Raw genomic sequence first — 26,242 nt, 5'->3', positions numbered from 1 at the left:
GCATGCAGCGGTCTGTGTGCACCCAGGAGACATTGGTGCAGATCTGCATTCCCTATTATTACGGACTGTGCCTACAAAGCACAACAGAGTGTATTCTTCATCTAGCAAAATTATTGCTGAAGCCAGCTGGAGTCAATAAGAATCTTGATTGAATAAGTAATTATTAAAAATAGGGAAAGGGTTCAATTATTCTCAAGGCAGGATTGATCTTTTAGTGTTTATTTTCTAGAAAGATACTGAGATCTGTGTAAGACATTCCCCACACTTACAAACAATATAACATTCGGTCAAATGTTAGGACTCACCTATCCGATAGTTAACATAGAATGAGACAATAAAATGAAATTAATTTCCATATAAATGAATATATGTGACATGTGTTATACTGAAATAATAAAAAAAAAGGTCTTTGGTGCTTGCAATAAATGTTGAGTGACACATTTACCATGTAGACTGAGAAAATCGTATGACCATAGTTTATAGGATTTAGAACTTAATCCTTGTTCTACTCTTCTAATGATACCTTACTTCATGCGAGCTAATGAGAATGTTTCTTCTCTCGATCTTTTCCCCCTTCCCGTTTTTGTGATCTTATGAAATAAGATCTTACGAAATAACATTGCAAGGGGATTTGGAAAGGAAAAAATGAGAGGATAAAACAAGTTTATTTCACATACCGTGGTATACCATATTTTAATTGATAATACTTCAAGGTCTTTCATCCACAAAGACAAACCACATTGATTTTGCTCAGCATACCAATCTGAAATGCAAGAAGCACTGCACATATTAGAAAACTATGTTTCTAAAAATAATGGCCCAGATTCTAAACTGGTGGCATTCTGCATAGCTCTGTTGACTTAAATGGAGCTATGACAATTTTCAACCACTGAAGCTCTGACCCAATGAGTATTTCTGGTGCTGACCATCTTCATTTTATAATTGCAGTATACTGGAACATAATTGTTACATTTATCTACCAGTTCCCTTTGTATTTGGTCTCATAATACATAATGTGTAATATTACAATGTGAGGATCAAGCACTGATGTACTAATGTATGGTGAGGTCACAAAAGGAAAATGATCTAGTTAATAAATGTATAACCAGATAGGCTGGAGACAATACTAATCTCTTAATATTCAGTGCTAAGGCACATAGTTTACTGCAGTTAGATGTCACTTGTTATTGTCCCTTGCTAATTTATTTCCTTGGATAACAGTTCTTAAACTACTTGAATAACTTCTTGTTACCCCTACCTTAAAATTCTCGATGTAGTTAAGTTTAAAAATAAAGGAAAATAAAAACTTGCTGACTGTCTCGTAGGTTGTGTGGAAACCCAGTGTATGTCCGAAATGACAAACATCTTTAGTTGTCTGTTATCATAAACACAGACTTCAGCTGCTAAGATACATGTTAATTTCAAATATGTTTCACAGTTAGTTGGTGGTCAGAAATGCTTTTTAGCTTTCAAACGCTGAGACAACTGGGCTAAGCATTTTCCTGTAACTGATAAATTTAATGATTAGTGACCAGATGTCCCTGCCATGAAAGGAGGTATTACTTGGAGTTTCAATACCTGTAGGCCAATGCCTTCCTCTTTCTTTGAACAGTGGAAGAATATAAATATCTGACTACTGTGAACTTTGTTATTATATCTTTTGACTATTTCTATTTTATTTCTTAAGAGCAACACGATAGGTGCTCAAAAGATTGCTGATAATTAAAGCTTTTCACCAATTCAAAACTGGCCAGGCCAGTAGAGGCATAAAAGCATTATCCAGCTAGTATCTATAGCATGACCGATGTAAAATGTTCGTTGTTCTCGGACCAGTCTCAAGTGGAGAGACATTCATGTAGTAAAAACTACCACTGGAAGCATCACTGCTTGGCAGTCTCGTCAGTGAGGTCAAATACTGAAAGTGCGCAGAGACTTCTGTTTTTTATTTGTACAGATGTTGTACACAAAATTGACCTGAGACACACTGATGAGGCAGTAGGAGTAGATGGCAGAAGCTGTTCTGTCACCAGTGCAATCAGACTTGCATGTTTTAGGAGCATAAATCTTTTTTAGAAAAAATAAACATAATAACATAGCCATGAGGTAAATGCACACAACTCCTACTGAAGTCAATAAGGAGTTACAGTCCATTTACCGTGGCTAAATGTGGCCTACAAGTTACAATTTTAAAGAAGTTTTAACAGGTAAGTGAAACCAAAAGCCTTTAATGCCCAGGTTGGCAAGCAATTCCTGTATTTTGAGTTTTAGTAAATTTCATTATTCAAATTTTACATATAAACACCGTGTTTATGGTGGTTCAGTTGATTAGTATATTGTTACATCTAGAGACCTGAGTTCAAATATTGCCAAATATCAAAACATGTACAAGTCTATGTAGGATCTTGCCCTGTTTCTGTTACTCTAAATTACAAAGCTAGATACTCTTGCCAGTGGTGTCGGGCCCTCACCTTCTTAAATTCCCAAATGTATTCACTAATAGACTTAAGAAAAAAAGAATGACCCCAACAACAAACCACAGAACATATTTAAAGAAGACCTTAATTTTATATCTCGTCAGTGGACACAAATTTTAATACGAGGCATTCCTAAATTTTATATTCATTTTTCTAAATGCATGTTAATTTCTTATTTATTTCAGGCTTTACTAGAGACTCAAAATTTACTGCGCACTCAGGTTGCAAATTTTACCTTCAACCTTGGATTTTCAGGAAAGTTTTACCACACAGGTAAGAAGGAACTTTGTGCTCTCAGGTAGCTACAATTAAATCAGGATTTAAATCAGGATGCTTTCAGGTAGCTACAATTAAATCAGGTATCAGGATTTTAAACCTAGTTTTTTGCACTGTCTATTTGTCATTGCTGACTCAGAGGAGCAATGGGAAAGTGCTGTATTCCATCATCTCAAATACTTAGTGTCCAATCCAAGCCCCACTGAAGCAATGGAAGGAATCCCATTGATTTCAAAAGTCTTTTGATCAGTCCCTGAAGGATATGAAGTGTTTTTGCATTTTCTGAAGGGCATCCTTTCAGTCTTAGGGTGATAAGGAAAGCAAATTAACTGACAATAATTCTGGAAAGACAGCATGGGTGTCATTCCAGGCTTTTTGCAATATCACAGGTGCAATGAAAAGCACGAGGCTGAAAACTGAGTGCCACAACCTCCTAAGAAGCAGCAATATTTGAATGTGACAGACACCATGACGTGTCTCAATATGATTAGAAAGCAACCTTATAGCAATAATATTAGGAGAATAATTTAAAAATTATAATTGTCTTTAAAGTCCTTGTTATTTCAAACCTTCATTAAAACAAATTTAAAGAAAAAAATATTTTTCTTTACTAACTCTGAGTAACCAATAGATTCCTTTTACCCACCCAATGTTTCTCTGGAAGATTAGAATTGCCTGATTCAGCATACTTAATTGTCTTCTTCACATGCACTTCTCTCTGCCTCCACCTTTCTTCTCTGTACAATGTCCCTTCCACTTTTCCCTTTTCCTCACTTTTTAAACCTTCTTGGTAACCCCCTTTCCCTGTCCTGTCCCTCCATTTAGGCTGCCCAGCTTCTTCACTGTTCCCTCTCCCACCATCATTTACGTGACACCCAGTACTGGGAGGACCAGTGAGATGTGCACTCAACCACTTATTTGAACTGAGGCAATTTTCAGAGTATTCCATTGTAAGCCTAGAATTTTTTGAAGTGTCACCTCTGGAATACATAGTTTCCCAGCTAGGTCAACTGTACTGCAAAGGGGACTGTTGGCTGCATTATATTAAAGAAGCTGGGAAATTTGACTGGAGGAGGTAATAACGAGTTAGAGAAGCAAAAGAATGAAGGGATAAGCTTAAAAAGCTAGGAACTGGAGTATATCTGTGTTAGGACAGGAGTAGGCAACCTATGGCATGGTTGCCGAAGGTGGCACACAAGCTGATTTTCAGTGGCACTCACACTGCCCAGGTCCTGGTCACCAGTCCGGGGGGCTCTGCATTTTAATTTAATTTTAAATGAAGCTTCTTACACATTTTAAAAGTCTTGGTTACTTTACATACAACAATCGTTTAGTTATATATTAGAGATGTATAGAAAGAGTCCTTCTAAAAATGTTAAAATGAATTACTGGCACACAAAACCTTAAATTAGAGTGAATAAATGAAGATTCGGCACACCACTTCTGAAAGGTTGCCGACCCCTGTGTTAGGGGATGGAGGAAAAAAGGGTATGGTGGAGAGGGTTTCAGAGAGGAATAGAGTGAAGAGGCCAAAATTTATTATTTATTTGTGTTATTGTAACACCTACCTCCCCCAGCTGAAATTGGGGCCCCATTGAACTAGACACTGTGCAAACTCATAGTGAGAGACAATCCCTTCCTAGAAGAGTTTACTGACTAAATGGACCAGATAAAGGATGTGAGGGAAAAGAGAGATTAAATGATTTGCTGAAGATCATACAGCAAGTCTGTGACAGAGCTGGGAATAGAATTTAGGTCTCTTGAGAGCCATTGAAAAGTTTGTTTTCAGAGAAAGTTGGCAAGGCATGGGGGAAAAGGTGATATTAAGGAAAAACTATAGGGAGTTGCTGTAGCTAATGTAGCTCTTCATGATCATGGTCCGATTCCTGAGGTCCTTGGCCAGTTTTTACTTAGTCTTTAATCAGGAAACTCTCAGTGAAAACAATAGAAGTTTTGCCCAAGTACGGAGGACTAAATAAGGATGTCAGTATTTTACCCATTGCATCTTAACCTGCCTGTATAACCATTTCTTATTGGTGTTATCTATAATAAGGTGAGTTAAACAAAAGTAGACCATTATATTGTGTTGGGATATGCCCTGCCATAGTGTTTCATAGACATCAGTTCTTCATGTAGACGCAGTTTGCCCATCCCAGCAAGTACAAGAATTACAAAAGGGGAAAAATCAGTGGGAAAAAGATCATTTATTTTGAATACTAATTAGAAATTAATATTAGTAGTGATATTAGGGGCATTTTTCAGTTCAAAATACTGACTTGCAATTTTGGTTTATTTCTTTTTGTTAATCTTGAGTTTCCTTTCAATCCACCACAATTCACTAAAAATTACTTTATGTGTAATCTTCAGGTTTTCTCTTCCCAGTTGACTGGAATATTATCAATATTTCATTTGTAACTGGCATAGAGAGAATGTGTTCAAGTGTATGTATGTGTGGTCTCCAGGAATTTATAAGGGTTACTAAAATAGTACAAAGTTACTTAACGAGTTGAGGCATGTCATTGGCTCCATTAAGAGACTTGCTGCAGTCTGTACTCAGTTATGCACATGAGTTCTAAAGTGAGCACTTCATTCATAGGGTGATGTTGTTGTTGTATCATATCAGCTTAGTGGAAACATTTCCAAGTGTTCTCCATGCAAACATCCACTTTATTGACTCATTATAAATAAAACATGGAAAGGTATTCTTTAATTACTGTAAACATGGCTTGATTACTCAAAAGAGGCTTTTAATGTGAGATGCACGACATGTTTTATTAGGACATTAACTGTTGTGCCTTATTGACTTTCCTTAATGCACAATTTTGTACTCTCTTCCAAAACTCCAATCACTTGAAAACTACAAGAAGGAAATAATCATGTGACTCTGTTAGCAAATTAAATAATTAAGAGATCACTGACCTGTACTGCACCTGTACCTCTTCATTTGGGTGCCCACATGTAATTAGGATAGCTATATACTAAACTTATACACTAATTGCTTATATGCTTCATGCCGACACACATTTCTATTAACAGGCAATTGAGTGATATAGGAAAATTGATGTCCTTTGCTGGTGCCTTTTAGTCTACAAGTGCACAGTTTACTACTAGAAGTAAACTGTGCACTTGTAGACTAAAAGGCACCAGAAGAGTTGACTAGTGTTTATTAGTAATACAGACTAAGTATGCATTTCCTCTGCATGTATATACTTTTATCTGGATATGTGAGTTAGTGTTCCCAGGATCTGCCAAATTAATTGCTCTTAACTTTAAAACTACTGATTCTTCTTCACACATAGCTTCCAATTTAAGATTGACAGAGATTTCTAAAACAAGAGATGTTTGAAGAAAATCTTAAAGTAGCATTAAAATTAGGAGCGTTTACTGTCAGTAAACCAGTTTGGAAAAGTGTGCACTTACACTGCTTCTCTCTGAAAATGCATGTCTACTGATTTAACGAAAAACTACTGCACCTCTTCACTTCATAATTTTCAAATGTTCATTACGACGGCTGTTGGAAAATGAGGATTTTTTGTTACAGAAAATTGTGACTTTTCACGTTTAAAAAACAACGATTTTCCATTTTAAAAAAACTTTCAATAACTTTCTTTTATTTTACTAAATTAAAATTTTCTTTTTAAAGACATACAAGGGTAATAGGTCTCCATGCCAAGTTCCAAATCTCAACCATTTTTGTTGTTTTCTTGCAGCTTTGCCTTAAGAGTGTTTAAGTTTAAAAAAAAATAGGAAGTATTGTGTTATCTTTCTAAATCTTCATCACAGTGAAAAAATGGTTGTCATATTGTACTCAAATGTTATATAAAAAAAAATAGTCATCAGGATGAGACTACCCCAGGAAAATCTGAGTCCAAAAAATGAGTTTTGTAAAGGAAACTATTTTGTAATCTTATTCTAATTATTTTAAATATTCACATATTACTGCTTCCTGTGTTCTAACTTTACTTCATTCTTACTTATATTATGTTAAATGCCTGAGTTAAACTTGCCCTAATCCTATGTAACATCTCTAATATCTATCTTTCTCCTCTCCATCCCTACTTCTGAAACCCTGAACCAAACATGAGTCTTTTCCACTTGAACTATTAAAGTGTTTTTCTCATGGTCTCACAGACTCTCATCTCTCTCCCTGCTAGACCCTTTCAGAAACGTGTTGCTAATATCACCATCCATTTCTGCCTCTCTGACAATGTCTCCCACCTGTATATATGTGTGTGCATATACAAAACATGAACAAAAACGTGTTTATTAGCCAGAGAGTGCATACCGAAATAACAGCCACTAACATCTCTTTTGGACAAGGAATTGTTTTCTTAAAAAGAATTAGAATGGAGTATATTGAATTAGAATGGACAGGTTTCAGAGTGGTAGCCGTGTTAGTCTGTGACAGCAAAAAGATTGAGGAGTATTTATGGCACCTTAGAGACTAACAAATTAATTTGGGCATAAGCTTTCATGGACTAAAACCTACTTCATCGGATGCATGCAGTGGGAAATACAGTAAAAAGTATATATATATATACACACACACACAGAACATGAAAAAATTGGTATTGCCATACCAACTCTAACGAGACTAATCAATTAAGGTGAGCTATTATCAGCAGGAGAAAAAAAGTTGTGTAGTGATAATCAGGATGGCCCATTTCAAACAGTTGACCAGAAAGTGTGAATAACAATAGGGGGAAAACTAGCACGGGGAAATAGTTTTTACTTTGTGTAATGACCCATCCACTCCCAGTCTTTATTCAAGCCTAATTTAATGGTGTCCAGTTTGCAAATTATTTCCAGTTCTGTGCAGTTTCTCATTGGAGTATGTTTTTTGAAGTTTTTTATTGGAGAATTGTGACTTTTAGGTCTGTAATTGAGTGACCAGGGAGGTTGAAGTGTTCTCTGAGTGGTTTTTGAATGTTATAATTCTTGACATCTGATTTGTGTCCATTTATTCTTTTGCATAGAGACTGTCCGATCTGGCCAATGTACATGGCAGAGGGTCATTGCTGGCACATATCACATTGATTGCTGTGCAGGTGAACGAGCCTCTGATGGTGATGGACACAACTAATATGTCAAGAATTATAACATTAAAAAACCAGCTGGAGAACACTTCAACCTCCCTGGTTATTTACTTACAGACCTAAAAGTCACAATTCTCCAACAAAAAACTTCAAAAACAGACTCTAATGAGAAACTGTGCAGAATTGGAAATAATTTGCAAACTGGACACCATTAAATTAGGCTTGAATAAAGACTGGGAGTGAAGGGGTCATTACACAAAGTAAAAACTATTTCCCGCATGCTAGTTTTCCCCCTACTGTTACTCACACCTTCTTGTCAACTGTTTGAAATGATCCATTCTTATTATCACTAAAAAAAATTTTTCTCCTGCTGATAATAGCCCACCTTAATTGATTAGTCTTGTTAGAGTTGGTATGGCAACACCCATTTTTTCATGTTCTCTATGTATATATAATCTTCCTACTCTATTTTTCCACTGCATGGATCTGATGAAGTAAGTTTTAGCCCACGAAAGCTTATGCCCAAATAAATTTGTTAGTCTCTAAGGTGCCACAAGTACTCCTGTTCTTTTATCTGAAGAGAAAACTCTCACCAACATAACTAAGTGTCATATAGTGTATTTGGTATGTATTCTTCTACCTGTACTGTGCTACAAATAATCGTATATACATAGATTAGTAGGGCACCAAAAGAAAGACAGTGATACACTCATTGTACAGAAATATTCTTCAAAACATTGCAGAGATTAAATACAAATGTAAATAAAACATTGAACACTTATATTTCTAATACCTGCTGTGAAAGCAAATAAGGATGACCACAAACTACTTCCTTTGTAATAGTTTTGCAGTGTTGAAAGACTTCTAAAAAAGAAAGCAATCTGTGTGTGCTATAATGAATCTGTTTGTGAAAAGTAAAGATATGTCTTAAGCTAAATAAAAGCTCTTAATATAAAATGGTAAAGGAACTAGAAAGAATGCTGCCAGTAAATTGACTGAAGTTTTAATAGTTGATTTGAGGATGAAGTTAGTGAGACTTAATGTAACCATTCACATTTTAAAAAGTACTGGGCTATCTGTCTGCAGATTCTAGAAAGTAGCCCTATGTCATTTCTTATTTTGAAGATTTTCTTTGTTGTAACCACTTGAGTTGTACAAATAACTGGCTTTTCAGTTCATCAGCAGTTCTGAAAAATAGAAGAAAACATTTGTTTCAGGTAAAGCAAAATGAAACTTTTTAAAATTTTGTTTAATAAAGTAAAGGACCTTTGAAAATGAAGGACTAGAATCACTAGGCGACTTCATCACTGTTTTGTGAATGGTGCTTGTGTTGGTGCTGGTGACCACGTATGCCCAATAAGGGACTTATTATAGGTAAGTGCCTTACTCTATAGTCCTGTGGCTATTCTTGTGTAGGGCTCTCTCAATCACTTCTGTTGAAGCTGTTCCACTCTCTTTAATAATTAAATATTCATTGGGCCCCAAATTGAAAAAGAATGACTTTCTAGCCTAGTGGTTTGAGCACTCACCTAGACCTGGCTATAAGTCTCTGCTCCAGAGCAGGGACTTAAACCAAGGTCTCCCACATCATAGCTGAGTAGCCTAAGTATTGGGCTATCACACGGAGGAGAAAAGTCAGCACTTTCTCCTACTTGGTCTTCTGAATCCCACCAAGTGCCCTTGCGATTCTAACACAAAATCAGAATATTTAATTTAAAAAACGTCAATATGAATTATTTTGACATTTCCATTTTCTTTTCTTTTTTCTCCTGAAGCAATTTGCAGAAACTGACAATTTCAGTTGACCTGAATCTGCATTTTTCAGAGAAAAAAGTTTCAAACAAAATTTTTCACTCACTCTGGTAACCGTATGTGCTTTCTTCAGCTTGAATTGTGACACACGTCTTCACTAACATGGACTATTAACTTTAATTTAAAATGAAAGCTTAAATTCTGCAAAAAAGATGGCATACGAAGTAAAACTCTATCCTGCACTTGCAAATTGAGTAGATTTTTCAAAGCCCTGTTATAGATTTACTTTTCTGCCTACTTACTTTATAAAACAGTTTCATATTTCTCTTGATTCTGATTTCATCAAAATATATCAGACTTCAGTTTGATGAGGCTCTTAGTGAGAGTTTCTATTGGTTTTGTTCTGAGTTTTCATAAAATGTAAATGTCTGGTTTCTACTGCTGTCTGTGCATATACACCAGCCCACATAAATATGCTCTTTCACCTAAGAATCACATTAGTATTATTCCAAGAGTCAGCCTCAGCTCATGAGAAAAAGTAGTACAGATCTGATTTTCTCTTCTCCTGGTAGCAGTTTGAAGACCAAATGAGAGAGATCATGACTGCCCACTTTCCAACAGTAGGCAACATGGACTGTTGGTTACTCCTGGACCTTGGTTCTCCTTTTGAGCCTGCCCTTGAAAGTTAGTTGTCATTGTTATAAATTAACATAATATAAGTAGGGAGGGAAATACCAAACATAACTCTTCCTATCATCCTTTCCTTAACACAACAGTGTAACTGCACTAAATTTATTACATTACAATTGGTAAGGCAGTCATTTGTCTGGTTTAAAAATGCAGTTACTTGCACCTTTCATTGTACAATTATTATTTTTTCTTTCTTATTTTGCAGGAACTGAAGAGGAGGATGAAGGTGATGACCTGTTGTTGGAGTCTGTAGATGAGTTCTGGTGGTTTCCCCATATGTGGAGTCACATGCAGCCTCATCTGTTCCATAATGAGTCATCACTGGTGGAGCAGATGATTCTCAACAAGGACTTTGCACTAGTGAGTAAAAGTTATAAGAAGGTTTGACAGGCTGCAAGCCCTCCTGAGTCAGGAAAGAGTCAATGGGCTGTGCCTGGGCGGGGGTGGCAATCAACCCTGCCCCATGACACTTGAAGTTGGTGTAGGCTATACCGGAGGGACTTAAAAGGGGAAACCCTGCTCACATGCTGTCTGGCTGAGAGGGAGAGGAGAACTTTAGCTCTTACTGTGGGAAAAGAAGGTTATCTGTGTCCAGGAGCCAAGGAAGATGGCTGCCTATCAGGGCTTTCCTGAGGGAAGGGGAGGGTTTGCATTTCTTCATGCTTATATTGGACATTGGTTACCCTGGAAGTGGGAAAGTTATGTCACTTCACCTCTGAAGATGTTGGAGGCTGGGTGAGTCAGTGTGAGATGAGGAGGGAAACAGAAGTGGAGCTTTTACTGCCCTGTGCCATGCTATGAGGAGGCACATGGGAGGGTGTATGGTCACAAGGGTATAATGTCTTCACCCACTTCATTGGTAAGTGCTGGGGAAAAAATAGGAGGCTTTACCTATAATGTGAACCAAACCTTAGTTTTGCTATTATTTTATCCCTCATTAAGGATCAGCCCCTTTTCTAAAATAGTCTTTTGAGGATGTGGTGGCCTACAAGCAGCAGATTGGTTATATAATGCCTTCAGGGACAGTCAGTTAGCCTGTTCCTCTACCTTGTAGCTTAAGGAGGCCCGTTAGAAATAGGAAATCTGCTTCCTGATATACAGTACAGACATATGGGGTGGAGTCAGGGGCAGGAGGTTGACATTAGGTGAATTGAGAGATTTACTTAGAGGCTTGCATAGAATTTGAAGTTTTCTGTAAAGCCACCTCCCCCAGATGAAGGGGATGAGAAATGAAATTGCAGGATTTCACGTCTTCTTTAAAAACATATACAAGTCTTTGAAAATGTGCCTTTTAGATACCTAGTCTGTATATTGGTGGTGTTGATGCATAATGATGTTTGATTTAGCCTGTTTGTACTCTTAACTTTTTCAGAGCTGTCCCTCAAGCACTGGATGGCGCTCAGTATAACTTTATTGTAAAGTAATGTTGAAAGCTCTTTAGAGTCCATCCAGAACAATTCTACTTGGTTAGTCAGCATAAAAAAGAGAGAGAAACAAAATCTATAAGTCTTTTCTTTGGAAAAGACGTTATGTGGTTCTTGACAAAGCATTGCAACTCCAAGTACCAAAGTCACTCAAAAGAGCAGAATGGCATTGTCATTTAGCCTGCTGCTTAGAGAATACAAACTCTCAGAGGATCTACCATTTGCAGAGACCACTATGCTCCCCTTCCCTTCTCTGAGGTTGTAGTGCAAATAAAACTCCCAGGGAGTCAAGGAAACTTATAATTTAAAAGAGAACAGGAAGAAAAAGCTTCCCTTGCTTATTCGTGGTTTTTTTCCCCCTAATGACCTCCATACCACATTGCAAACTTCATGTAATTGCCTCCTGTGCTTTCTGTAGTTTGTCTGGTTTTTTTGTTTGCCTGGATATTTGTGCAGAATCATATTAGGGTTTTTTAGTAAAACAGACTGAGAATGTTTGTTTCTTTTACCAGCTTTCTTTTTGGACCTGATTCCTTCATGAATTATAGATCCATGTCTTTTGCCATCATGATTAGCAATGGCAAATCAATTCAGGTATGAGAACCAGATTGGAACATTACTCAAAAGTTAAAATAAAACTAAAACTTTGAAGTTTAGATGGGCTTTTCCTCTCATTATTTTCTAGTTGTCTGAGGGGGAGGGATAGCTCAGTGGTTTGAGCATTGGCCTGCTAAACCGAGGGTTGTGAGTTCAATCCTTAGGGGGCCACTTAGGGATCTGGGGCAAAAATTGGTCCTGCTAGTGAAGGTGGGGGACTGGACTCAATGAGCTTTCAAGGTCCCTTCCAGTTCTAGGAGATTGGTATATCTCCTATTATTATTTCTGTATGATTATAAATTGCTGGGTTCCACCTGGAACCCAAAGCAAAACCAGGAAATGATATATTTGGAAACTTCCAAGCACCTTTCCAGACCCATGGATTTAAGACACTTGATATGTTTTAGCAAACATCCAAATGTTTCGGGTTTTTTTATCCAAACCGTGCTTCCAAAATTTTGAGTTCTGGGACCAGCTCAAAAAATGATCCCAAAGCTGTAACTACACCCCTAACCCCATGCAGCTATGCTATTTACTGAATCTCCTGTAAAGGAATATAACAATGTGCGTTTCAGTGCACCCACTCCATAGAAGGATCCTTACATCCCTTTAAACCAGAAGTAACCAACAATGGACAAATTGCTCTATCAGACTTCTGTACAATAATTAAAATTCAATAGAACAATCATTTAAGTCTGGGTAATTACGACCTGTTTCTTCAAATTAAATCATGCACAGATCTTTGGGAATTTAACTTTATAAAATGTTTGAAGGGGTTGTGTGATACTGTTTATGACTGAGACAGACATAAACAAATGTTAGACACGGCACACATTTAAAAGTCAAAGTAATTTTCATGACCTGTAACTCAAACATTTTTTGCCCCATTTTCTTTAAACCTCTCAGGAAAATTCTCCTCAGTAATTGGATTAAACCTGCCAATGTTCAGGTCAAACTATATTTAATACCAAAAGTTATAAGGTGGGCTAAAAGCAGGGCTTGTCACAGAATTTGGTTGCAGCCTTAACTACAAAGACAATATGGTCTCTCTCTAATCATTTTCATTGAATGTCAGGGGCTCGTAAGGGTACCCATAAATAAGAAGCTAAAGAAAATTAAAGGCTGATGTCATTATAGTTTTATTTCCTTCTAGTGGTTGGACATGGGTTGTACTGACCTCTTAGCACTGAATTCTATAATAGCTGTACAATTTACTTATGAGAACACTTCTTTTCAAAAGCTTCATGTGAAATCCTCTCTGTGGGAGAAATTTATCTTCCTGACATGACAACCTCCTTGATATCTAACGCAGCGCTGGCAGCCATGAACTCTGAATAATCTTGCATCCTCCTCTCCTTTCTCATTCTTAACATCTTGCCTTGTTTGAAAATCGCATTCCCTGCCTCTCTAATACATTTTTTCAGATCTCTCACAAAAACCAAAAGCTAATCCCTTTACGATGATCATTACTCTTTTTACTTCAGATTCTAAATCCAAATTAGCAGTTGAATTAATTAACAAGAATAAATAAGGCAAGCAAAAGTCTCCACACTTATTTTTCATTATTGATTATTATGTTTACATGGAGTCCTTCTCATATTTTTGTGCTGTTTTCTTGTGTGTCACTCATCCATCCACTGAATTCCACCCTTACTACAAAACATCAGTAAAGATTATACTTTGGGAGCTTTTGCATAAAGGTGTAACCATTTCCTGAGGAAGCTGACTGGGGATGGGACAGTAGAGTTTGGGTGGGGTTTTTTGCCCTTTTTTTTTTTTAAAGGGTCTTAGAGGAAATCATTCTGTTTGAGAAGGCTCTGTTAAATGCAGCAATTGCACATCTTAGATAATTGCTTCATCAGGACTTTTGAGAACAACTTGGTGTTAACATTTTAAATGAAATACACTGATGCCTACTTTTTGTGATCTTATATATTGTGAAGCTCATTTATAATAAATTGAACATAAATTGAATCACTATAGTGCCTTTTGGTATGCAGATTCCATTTACAGTAAACCTACACTGAAGTCAATAGGATTCCCACTAATTTCAATAGGCTTTTGTTTAGGCCCAGTAGGACAGTTCTTGGAGAAACAATGATTTAATAATGTTCTTTATTGTAACAGCATTCCTACTCTGAATTAAAGCCAAGCTTAATAAACACTAGCCAATTCAATCACTGCATATGAAACCCATAGTAATATTTTACATTACATGAAGGTTTAAATATATAGATGCATTGCATCCTCTTGTACTGTATACATATTCTGCTGTTTCTGGGGATCCGTATGTAAAAATTCTAGGTAGGGAGCAGGATCTATGGTTCAGAGTAGGGGTTTAAGTCAAATAAAAATGACTGAGGTCTATTCTCAGCTCTACCACTGATGTGCTTTGTGACTTGTACTTCAGTATGTCATCTATAAAATGGGGATAATAATTTCCCTCCTCGTGTAAGTGTTTTTGCAGAATTAAATTTTCAAGTCAGTTAAATAGTCTTTCACCACAGAGTTGAGGTGTTTGCAACTGTAAAATACCACTTTTGATAAGGGCACACAAATATTTTGCATATCAGAAAGGACTGTTAATATTTATACCATTTAACAATTGGTTGATGGATGAACGACATTTTCTGAGATAGAACAGGATTGAAAATTATGCAACATCTCACCAGGGCATGGTGAAAAGTTAAGGAAGTTCTCAGTAGCAGCAAAGCTATATTACATGTATGTGTGAATGATTTTGCATGGCAGCTGGGATCAGCAGTAGAATTTGTTTTAGCTTCAGATGCTGTCTCTCTTACCTGTCAAGTGGCTGTTTTCATAGCAATATTCTCAGCCTCTAAGGAATTTACACCACTGACAGAATGCTCTGCGAGGGTTAGAAAGTAATAACAAAAGGAAATGAATTGTCCATATTAGTCAAAATGTATTAACACAAATCTACCAGGGTTTGCCTTGTCTAATCTAGGCAATATTACTGTTGCATGGGGAGGGGAAAAGTTTAAAGCCTTATTCTGTTTCCTCGGTAAATAACTTAGTAAATTCATATTCATGTTCTGTCTCCTCCCCAGATTGTAGGCAGTGGGCACTATTCTTACACTTGCATGCCCATGCTCCATTCCCCACGCATGAGTGCAAAATAATACTGGTGTTCAAACTTTCAGATATTCAGTAAAAACAGGACAAATAGAGCTCAATTTCCCAATTACATAAATCAAAGATTAATTATGTAAATATGAATGTGACATCACGTATCACAACTGGATCCAGGAAATGGAAGGTACAATTTGTTAATAATTTGTTTGATTTGATTCTCATACTTTGCACTTCCATAAAGATTTCTATGTGAAGAACTCAGTGCTTTACCCATAGTCATGAATTAAACCTTGCAAACTGAAAAGATCATAAGCATTATGATCCCCAATTTTCAGACAGATGCACCAAGACATGGAAAGTCACTTCTAAGTCACATACAAAGACGCAACAGAGCCACTACAGACAGAGCAAAGCAAGATTTCCTACTTTCCGCCCCTCTCGTTTAGTCACAAAATTTTCATTTCTGCCCTGTTGTACATCCTTGTCTGACAAAAACAAATCAAATTTATTTAATCCCAGGGCTTCACCTTTTTCTTTTGTCTCAATTAGTGTCAGCTAGTGAGTATTTCCTTGGGATGCTGAAATGCAGATGGCACTGAAAATGATGCAGATACAAGATAAACATGTTTTGGATATAGACAACAAAAAGAAGCAAGCATATTCCTGAGTTAATGTAAAAATAGATTAATATGCAAAACAACACCAGATTCAGGTTGTCTGTAGTAATGTACATTATTTTGAATTTCCCCTTTATGATCCCAGCCTCACCACCCTTTTGTTCCTAGAACTTTTCAACTGCCAAAACCACAGAAACCTGCAACTTTTTAAAAATACCAAATACAAATTGAGCAAGTCAGTGACTACATTTCAGGTACAGAATGTCTACACACTACTGGGCTTCTGGGTCATCTTATTTTCAGTATCTGTGGTTAGGGCTGGGAAAGTTGGATGCAGTGGATTTTTCTGGCATCTGTATTGTCTGTAATAGTTTTGTTGAGTGTATGCAGAATCCACCATTGACTGCACAGGTGATGTCCTTTTATTTGTGATTGGTAAGTAGTTGTAGCTACTTAACATCAGGACAATGAACATGCATTATTCTAGGACTGACCACTTGGTCAACAAATTATTTTGGACTGTTAAGCACTCCCTTCACCCACTCTGTTCTTCCCTTAATCAGTTTTTTCCATTCACAACCTCCCATCTTGCTTCATTTTGGCTCCATCTTCAGCTCTGTTCCCTAACAGAGACAATATTCCCACTCTGTCTCTCTGCTCCTTTTCTTTTGTGGTAGCAGTTGCTAAAAGGAAAGCTGTACTCTGCACAAACATTTAGATCATTGCAAGCAGGTGTATGAATCTAGTCAACTGCAGACTTAAATCTTCATGTGTATCCTTCAGATGCTCACTAATGCACTTTGATTTAGTCCTGTTTCAAAAGAGATCTGATCAACTGTCAATGCACATTGGATGGGTGCACAGGAACACTATGGCTATGTCTACACTACAGTTTATGTCGGCATAACTTGTGTGAATAAAACATGCCCCTGAGTGACATAAATTACGTTAACATAAGCTCTCAAGTGCACAGTGATATGTTGGTAGGAGAGCTTTTGCCATTCGCAGAGGTACCAATGGTATTATTTTGCCAACAGGAGAGCTCTCTCCCATCAGCCTAGAGTGTCTTCACACATACGCTGCAGCGCTACAGATGCATCAGTGCAGCTGCACCACTGCAGCGCTATCTGTATAGACATGCCCTTAAATCATGTCAGGATGATATGGTCTAGATTCATACCCAAGCTTGCCCTGGTCTAATTATTCATATAGCCAACCCCCTAGAATATGAAACTATTTATCTACTATGCAAAACTGTGGCTAAAAGCTGACTAATAATATTATGTTAGAGTAGCACACAGAGTCCCATTGTGCTAGGCACTACATGTGCACATAACTGCTAGACCTTGCTCCAATTAGCTTACAGTCCAAATAGATAAAGGCCATGTGAAAAGAATATTGTCCCCATTTTAGAGAGGAGGAACTGAGGCATGAAGACACTAAGTTACTTTTTCACAGTCACTTAAAAAAATCTGTGGTAGAACTAGGAACTCCTCAGCCACTGTCTTAATCACAAAAGCATCTTTCCTGGCAACCAATGTAGGCAGATGTGGCATTTTGTTTTTGTTGTAAAATTACAGAACCATCGCTATATTCATCTGCGTATAATGCAACCTAATCCACAATAGATACAAAACAACTCTTCTGTGTTCAAACACACCAAATCACCTTTATGTCTGGAACTAACTGCCACAAAGCTCACACACTTATTTTAACTTTCCATTTTGTGAACTTCATCTTCTTGATACTAATCTGCTCAAGATCATTTGCTAAAGGATCATGTCTAAATGGAAAATTTTCAACTAGATTAAAAAGAAAAAGTTTAAAATCAAACTAAATATTTAATTCTGCAAACAGAAATTTGTATGCAATTAACAGTGTTTAAAGTTATTCAGATAAAATATAAACACAAAAAGTTCTTGTATGAATTGACAACCATGATGATGGCACATGTATTCACCAATATAAATGAAAATAAAAATAAACAAAATTGTACATTAAGCTGGCTTAGTTTAAACACAAAAAAAAAAACCTCCTGAAGGAAATCTCACTCAGGCTCAACAATATTAGAAAAATATCTCACTGCTAAAAGTAGGTAATAGCTTATGTAAATCTCCTAATACTGCTACGTGACAGTTTAAAATGTGGTGTATCCAGGGTATCACCCCTTTTTTTGACAGGATAGAAAAAGTTCAGGAAGGTGCCTGCAGCTGGAGTGTTAATTACTTCATCATTTAACATAACATTATCAACAGTGGACCAAATAGTTTCAGTGAATATATGAAAAATATGATAAAAACATATGACTTGCCATACCAAATAAAATGATTCGGTCCCTTTAGCCCCTGTCCTGCCACTTTTAATGGCCAATACTAACAGTTTCAATGGAAGCAAATAATTATAATGCCAATTTTGTCCTAATATAGCTTTTTTAAAAAGCATGTCATGATTTGTATATTCAGTTTGATTTTTCAGAAGAGATCTGGTAAATCTAAATGGTGAGTTCTCCAACCCTGCTGCTGCTGTCTGAATTTCCATTATCCTCTAGCATGTTAAAGCTGTGGAAATATGCAATATAAACGTCTTTCCTTCAAGAGTTTGCTGAGTTCCTGGAAAGCAGTGTCCATTCGATGTTCGTGTTCTCTCCTTAATAGGAGTGTTTTGTAAATAGAGAATGTGTGTAAACAGTTGATACAGACATAATCAGGTTCAATAAAGTTCCATGTCAGGGTCCATCTCAGTAGAAGACATAGGTCAGAAGAGGCTGGAAATTTGAAGCTGTTTTTCTCTTGCTTCTTCAGCAAAGATGATAGCTAAGATAGGCAGCTTCTGGAGATTGCTCCAGTCTTTCAGATCTTTGACTAAAGACAAAGAGAGTTAGGCTCCTATGTGCTGAAACTGGATCTGGGCAACTGGGAATGTGTGCCAGTTTAATGGTGTTGCATTTTTTCAGTAGTAAGGGTCTAGTTCTTGTCCTCCTACTTTAAGATGCACAGAAGTTGGGCTGGGGAGGCAGGGGCGGTAATCAAATGAAGATTCCATGAGTCATCAGTGGTACACAAGGCAGGTTAGCTCAGGAGCCTGGGGCATCATGTTTTGCATGGGCTTTAAGAAAAAGGAGCATGTACTCCTCCGTTGCACAGCTTCATCTCTCCTGCCAATGATGGAATTAGTGGACTTGGCTGTGCCCCAAAACCTGATCACAGTGACTTTTTGGAGATGTGCAACAATATTTTGGACTCATGATATTGGTCATTGCCTATTGACTGCATTGTCTTTCTTCTGCCATTGTGCCATGAAAACCCTAAGGTCCAAAACATGGTAATGTATTACCATTCACAAACCTGAAGATAAATTATTGCTCTTAAAATACTTATGATAAATTGGTCCATAGGCAAATTCCTATGAAGCATTTATTAATATCTTGAAACTAGGAAGTTACGTGGTTTTACGCAAAGTTACAGTCAAATATAAACATTAAACAGTGCACAGTCGGGCCCAGTCAAAGTGAAGGAAAGTTTTGACCAATTGGACTCAAGGTTGAAAATATTTAGGATGTTAGTCCATCAGGATAATAATACTGTATTATAAGAATTTATCATTTCCTTTTTAGTAGGAAACTCCACTTGTAATAGAAGCTTTCTAGAGAATAGTCACCCTTTACCAAGCCTAAGTCCAAAAGTGTCAAGATTTACCTAATCAGTTTACAAGATCACACACACAGAGCTTTTATCACTTGTGAAAACGGCTAGTGATGCCAGTCCATAAGACACACTGTAATGTGCAATAAAAGACTGGAAAAATCATTGATCTTTAGATGACTTTCAAAGTTCAATGTAAAACTCCAGATTTATTTTAAAGAAATGAAAGTTTTCAAATGTCAGCCTTTCCCTTTGGTCCAGTTTGTTTCTGATACTGAATATAAAGTCTTTTAAGAACAATTAATTTTATATTGAATTTAATATCTGCTACAGACTAAGAAAGAATATAATACTTCCCTTCATCAATATATTTCTTGCTTTCCACCAACTTTAATTTTATCATGTCTACCTAGAAATTGATCTAGTTTATTCAGCTGGCAAAGCTACTATTTTTTTTTTAAATCTTAACTATAGCCATTGACAAAGCCACTTCTGTGAATTTCCCCAGCATTCCGCAGGACTACAAAAAAATTGACAAAATCCTTTTTCCCAACTCATGCTTCATCTCTCAGGTTCTAGTAATGATCCTTTTCTACTGTCCAACACCTCATGGTTTTTCTGTGGTTTCAACTTACATTCTCATTTAAACTAAGATGAGACTATTCCATTGTGACTCAAGTAAATTATGAAAGCACATAATTAGGAGCTCTGGAATCCTGCCTGCACTGTAAAAGAATGTGACATAGTTCTTTGTATTGCATAAAGTGTTCCAAACGTCTTTTTCACACACAAACACATATATATCTTTGGGTCCAATGTGGTACTTCCTGAGCACCCAAACAAAAAAGGCAGTTGGAATCTTAGGTGCACAAAGAACACAAGATTGGACCTTATAGCAAGGTGGTCTGGTGGGGTGATATAGAAGCTAATAATTAGGCAATGTTGTTTCATATTTTGACTCACCATTATGACAAAAGCCACTGAAACATAATATATTCAAAGAAAAAAAAATTTTAACATAGAGTTAAGGTTGCTTGGTGATATGTCATCCCCTTGTGGAACATCAAGTTGAGCAGAACTCACACTGTGAGAACCAGGAAATACAAAGTTCAGGATGCCCATGCACACTTAACTCTGCACTCTCTCAGCAATGCCCCAATATACCACATTAATACACATACCTTTACTCTACCAATCCCACAGTTGCTGAAATGTGTAAGCTTTTCACCTCCTTTTACAACTCTCATTCTCACCCACAGGTTTCCAGCTAACACTGTTAATGAACAAAAAAAAAAAAAAAAAAAAGAAAGGTTGCTGACACCACAAACACCTCTCTTTGATCTTTGAGCAATGCTTCAGTATCCACGTACTGTCACTGACCTCTGGCATTTTCAGATTTGGGAGGTTCCAGATCCTGGTGTACACTAACACACTTAGCGAACTCCCCAGAAAGGATACTACATGTGTACAACCTAAGAAATACTTCACAGCCTGTTACAACTTCCTTACATTTACACAACGAATACCATCTCATCTTCACTTAACCATCATTAAAACATTAGAATCCTCTCATATTCTTTCTTACTGCTGACAATAGCCTTTGTAATAAAAGTCCTATGCCCTGTTATGGATATAACATCCGCAATTTTGCATAGACATGATACATTCTACATTCCCAAGGTACACATGCATCTCTTTCCCTTCCTCAAGCACGTGAGAGGGTGGAAAACATTGATCTCTTCATATTGCAGTCACAGCTCTGTCACACACCTCAAAGTAATCCACAGATCTTGCAAACATACCTCTTCCAAGCAGCGCTAATTGCCTCCACCATTCAGTACACCTGACACTGACCACAATGCATGAGGATAATAAATTCTTAGACTACTGTCATATCCCAGCTTGTTACTGACAATGCTCTCTGTAATAAAACTCCTGCCCTGCTAATTATATAATATACACAATTCTGTATTGAAATTATGCATACTAGAGCCCGAAGGTACATGTGCAGCTTTTCCCATTGCTCATACACATCAGAGGGTGCAAGCACAGATCTCCTTATCACATAATTACATCCAGGAAAAGAGAAGGTATGTAGCATAGGACACCATTTTTATTTGTTTTCTTTTTTTGTTCTTTTAGTTTGAATGTTGTTCAACTCACTGTTCTGCAAGAGAACAACATACTATCAAGCAATCTTAACTCTAGGTTAAATTCAGTTTTTGCACTGAATTTCCTAAGGCTTTTTTTTTTTTTCTTAAAACAGGAAAAAGTTTTGTTGTTGTCATTAGGGATCAGTAGTTGTTTAGGCAGTTCTATATATTATGACCCACAATTAGCATTCTGAGTCAACCTCCCACCAAACACACACCAGCTGTACCCCACCAGCTTTGCTTTGGAGCATCTGGAAGCCATGACACTTATCCATTCAAAGCATTCTCCCTCCAACCTGCTACCCTCCCACAGCAACTAGGGAACCTGTCTCCCTGAAGTCTTCATTCCCTGGTATACAAACATTTCTATTGCCTTTATTTCCCTCCTATAACCCAACTCACATCCAGAGCCTGGAATGAAAGACAACTATGTCACAGGAGAGGGTGCACTGGCAGAGCTGGGGGCACCAGAAAGTTGGAGTGTGGGTTTGGTGTACTGGAAGAGATGTGAGGTGCTATGTCTCCCACAACTGACTTCCCAACTTCTGTTGCCATCAATCCCCATTAATCTCTATCTCCTCACTGCAGCCCCAAACTGCTCTTTCCTTATTCTACCACTCCTAATAGCTATCTTTGTCTCACATGTCTACTTTTCCCCCAGAGACTTTGATTATATTTCCCCCTAACACACACACATACAAATGCCACTCATGACTTACAAATTGTAGCAGCCTCCAGTTACTTAATCCAAAATTCCCTTTTTTGTTGGTGGTGGTGGGCGGGGAGTTTGTGATCAACTCATCCTTCGATATGTTAATTGAAGGGAGAATTCACAGCAGGGAAGAGGTCTGTGATTCAGCCAGTCATTAGTACCTTTCAGTTTAACAGTACAAGGCAGCAGAAGAAAACCAGGTTTTGGAGTTGGTTTTTTTTTTGAGGGTGGGGTTTAGGGGACCTGTAATTTGGGAACACATCAGCAAAATGACCACAAATCTGACTCACTAATATGCACCAATTTCAAAGCAATCCAATTAACTGTTCAGATTTGAGAGCACTTACAAGAGTTGAATTTTAAAGCATATAAAATGGTGGAAACCCTCTAGCTGATTTTTCCATATTGATGTACACACAGTGTAAAAAGTACTTTTTCATATATATGTTCTCATTTTGAGTCCCCCAAAGATTTACTGAGTACCATGCACTACCTGGGGTAAAACTCAACAGATTGAGACCATTTAGACCCATAGTTTGATCTCCAGCTCAAGGCAAATAAACCCACCACCTGGAAACTTTTTTTAAATGGCTAATTTTTTTGGAGTAGGGAGCGGGGGCTTAGTCTCTGTAACCCATGCCTCAAATGACTCCAAATTCAGATCATTAACTTACCCTATAGCCTCTTGAGGCATGTCACATTTCAAAGGAATCCAACTACACATATCAGTTTTAGAGGACTTAAAATGGCTGACCTTTAAACAGATGACATGGTGCAACCTTAACTATAGTGGTGCCCCAGTGCCACTATAATGCAATGAAACTTTTTACACACAATATCTTTACTTGAATCAATTATATTTTATTCCTTTTAAGAAAATATTGTCATCCTCAATTCTAATAGAAGTTTAACAACAAAAGCAAAGCAATCTAAAGGATAACAGGGCAGTGTGCATGCTAATATACAACACATAGCATTTACCCTATCTAAAGGTTTTACAAAATTGCATAAAACTGGTACAGAGAAAAATTGTCTGTATGCTTGGTTTCTTATTGATTTTTGAATAATTCATAAAGAATGTTTGTGTGATCAGACACAGAGTATTGGCCTTTTTTTGTGGCAAGTAGCTTCTCCATAGTGAGAACTCTTAGATTTTTGCAACCCATCTACTCTAAAGTGATTAATTTCAATTTCATCATTCCATTGCTGGGACAATTCCTATAGCAATAGAAAACTGTGAAGGCATGAATCCTATTTTGGCATGCATCTGTCCTGACCGAAGAGGACATATAGTTAGGGATATGTTCAGTTGTTGAGGTACCATTTCAGAAAAGTGCTTGATCCAAGACAATTTAGAAATTACCAATAGTATGGAGTCACAGCTACTCTGTCATTGATCGGATTGTATCATGCATCTTATTCGACTTAAAATGGTTAAAGTATTCTCTTGAAATAATTTAGTACTGAATATTGGTGTTGAATTTAGCACATAGAAACATTGTTTTCTAGTGTACAAAGCACAGGACTTGGAGTAAGATGTCCTAGGTTCTGTTCTTGGCTTTGACAATGGCCTGCTGTGTAACTTTGTCCAAATCACTTTAGCTTTCTGTGTCTTAGTTTCCTTTTTCACCTTTTGTCTATCTTATCTATTTAGATAGAATTCTTTGGGGCCATGGACAATCTCTTGCTGTATATCTGTATATCTCTTAGCACAGTGGGCCCTGATCTAGATATATATCTTACTTTCTGCTACATAATCATAGGGAATTTGGCCCTGAAATCATTGATATCTCTGAATGGTCCTCCATTACATGAACATTCATCATTTCACATCCAAAACTGACCCATATGACTCATATAGATCTTGTAGGTGAGTGACGTCATTAATAGGCAAAAAGCATATTCTGCTAATGGTCAAAATATGAACTAGATTATTTCATGTTAGTCAGTGGCATTTTCATTATTAGAACATCTTTTTTATTAGAAAGTAGATAATTCAGCTGGTTATATTGTGTGAATAAATGTTCCCATAGGTTTTATTTAATTTTCTCAAAGGACCAAAGGCCAGTCTGTCTGATGTTAAGTACTTAAAGATGCCTAGCAAAATCTGTTCCTCCTGTAATTATAGAAGCAAACAACAGTTATTAGACCAGTGGTTCTCAAACTTTTGTACTGGTGACCCCTTTCACACAGCAAGCCTCTGAGTGCGACCCCCCGCCTTATAAATTAAAAACACTTTTTAATATATTTAACACCATTATAAATGCAGGAGACAAAGTGGGGTTTGGGGTGGAGGCTGACAGCTCATGACCCCCCATGTACTAACCTCATGACCCCCTGAGAGGTTCCAACTCCCGGTTTGAGAACCCCTGTATTAGACAATGTAGACAAGAGGACAGGCAACAATTATAATTCAGTATTTTAGCAATTTCCCTCCAAATATCAATTATATATGAATGGCAAATGGCTTATCTGTTTTGTGAGTTGGCAGCTCTTCTTTTGGCAAAAGACGAATATGTTATTGCATGATACCAATGTAAATAATACCTAACCTGTGAAGTTTTCAGGCTTTATCAAGCAGCATATAACAATTGTTTTTCTGGCCTGCACTGTGTGTCTTTTAGATTGAGAGTTCTTCAGAGAAAGGATTCTATTCTTTGATAACTTCTACCTGTAGTAAAGTGCCATGTATACTTACCTTACTGTATAAATTATAGAAGTACTAAATAAGTAATACAGGAGAGAAGTGAGGTTTGTATGGGAAAGAGGTAAAAATGATGGATGACCCATATAACCAGGCACCCAAAGGAGTGAATGATTTTAGGGCTAACTTTCTAAAATACGACTTATTTGTGTTGCCATGGATTTCAGCAAATATAGGCCAGAATTGCCAGATTGAAAAATTCACCCTCAAAGTCCATCTTTGGTTCTGGAGTCAGAGAAAGTCCATCTTTGGTTCTGGAGTCAGAGAAAAGTGCTGGAGCTGCATTTTGTAAATAGCTATAGCAAACATTCTACCAGCCATGGAAATGTTCCTCTGCTTTTCTGTAATATAAAATATAGACAAATGGTAATTGTCATGTCAACATGTTTCTCTTTGTTTATTGATCCAAGACAATTTGAAATGTGACTAATAAAACAGCATAATTTCCCAGCCCTTTGAGAATTACTTTAAAAAAAACATCCAACCAGATAGGGCATATTTTATAAATACACATAACACATAATACCCAGGCAGTCAAATCTGTTCTAAACAATGATAGCTCAATATTATCCAACAGGATTATTTTCCCTCTGATACGGTAAAGCCAATTATTTTGCACCTTGTGTCTCATTTTTAGTGAGAGTGTTATATATATATATATATAACACACACACATATGACTGCCCAAGACTAACAGTTTCTTTAAAGCTACCAGTTGGTAGAATAAGAATAAACTTGACAGCATTACATATTATACTTGTATACTCAATGTGTTGTTTCTTTTGCTTTGTTTCAGGAACATGGTATTCCGACTGACATGGGCTATGCAGTGGCTCCGCACCACTCTGGGGTCTACCCTGTACATGCTCAGCTTTATGAGGCCTGGAAGAAGGTCTGGGGTATCAAAGTCACAAGCACAGAAGAGTATCCACATCTAAAACCTGCACGGTACAGACGGGGCTTCATCCACAATGGCATCATGGTACATAGCATTTCCATTACTTCATTGCAATAATTCTTTAAGAATGACTAAAAAAAATCTATTTTACAAATGCATCAAGCTTTACAGT

The 26,242-nt window shown here is 37.1% G+C and overlaps 1 protein-coding gene across 5 annotated transcripts in view; it reads left to right on the top strand.

Annotated features, from left to right (window-relative positions):
* Positions 1-26,242, top strand: part of LOC116825362 (bifunctional heparan sulfate N-deacetylase/N-sulfotransferase 4) — a 246,557-nt gene that overhangs the window by 145,177 nt on the left and 75,138 nt on the right. For all 5 annotated transcript variants that reach the window (XM_075066250.1, XM_075066246.1, XM_075066247.1 and 2 more), the window contains 3 exons: positions 2,660-2,747; positions 10,434-10,588; positions 25,969-26,154. In XM_075066250.1, coding sequence (XP_074922351.1) covers positions 2,660-2,747; positions 10,434-10,588; positions 25,969-26,154 — 429 coding nt within the window. The remainder of the gene's footprint in view (positions 1-2,659; positions 2,748-10,433; positions 10,589-25,968; positions 26,155-26,242) is intronic.

This window comes from Chelonoidis abingdonii, chromosome 5 (assembly GCF_003597395.2).
Source record: "Chelonoidis abingdonii isolate Lonesome George chromosome 5, CheloAbing_2.0, whole genome shotgun sequence".
In the NCBI taxonomy this organism is placed as follows: domain Eukaryota; kingdom Metazoa; phylum Chordata; order Testudines; family Testudinidae; genus Chelonoidis; species Chelonoidis abingdonii.
The sequence above is the reverse complement of the archived record's forward strand: the minus strand, read 5'-3'. Positions and strand labels throughout refer to the sequence as shown.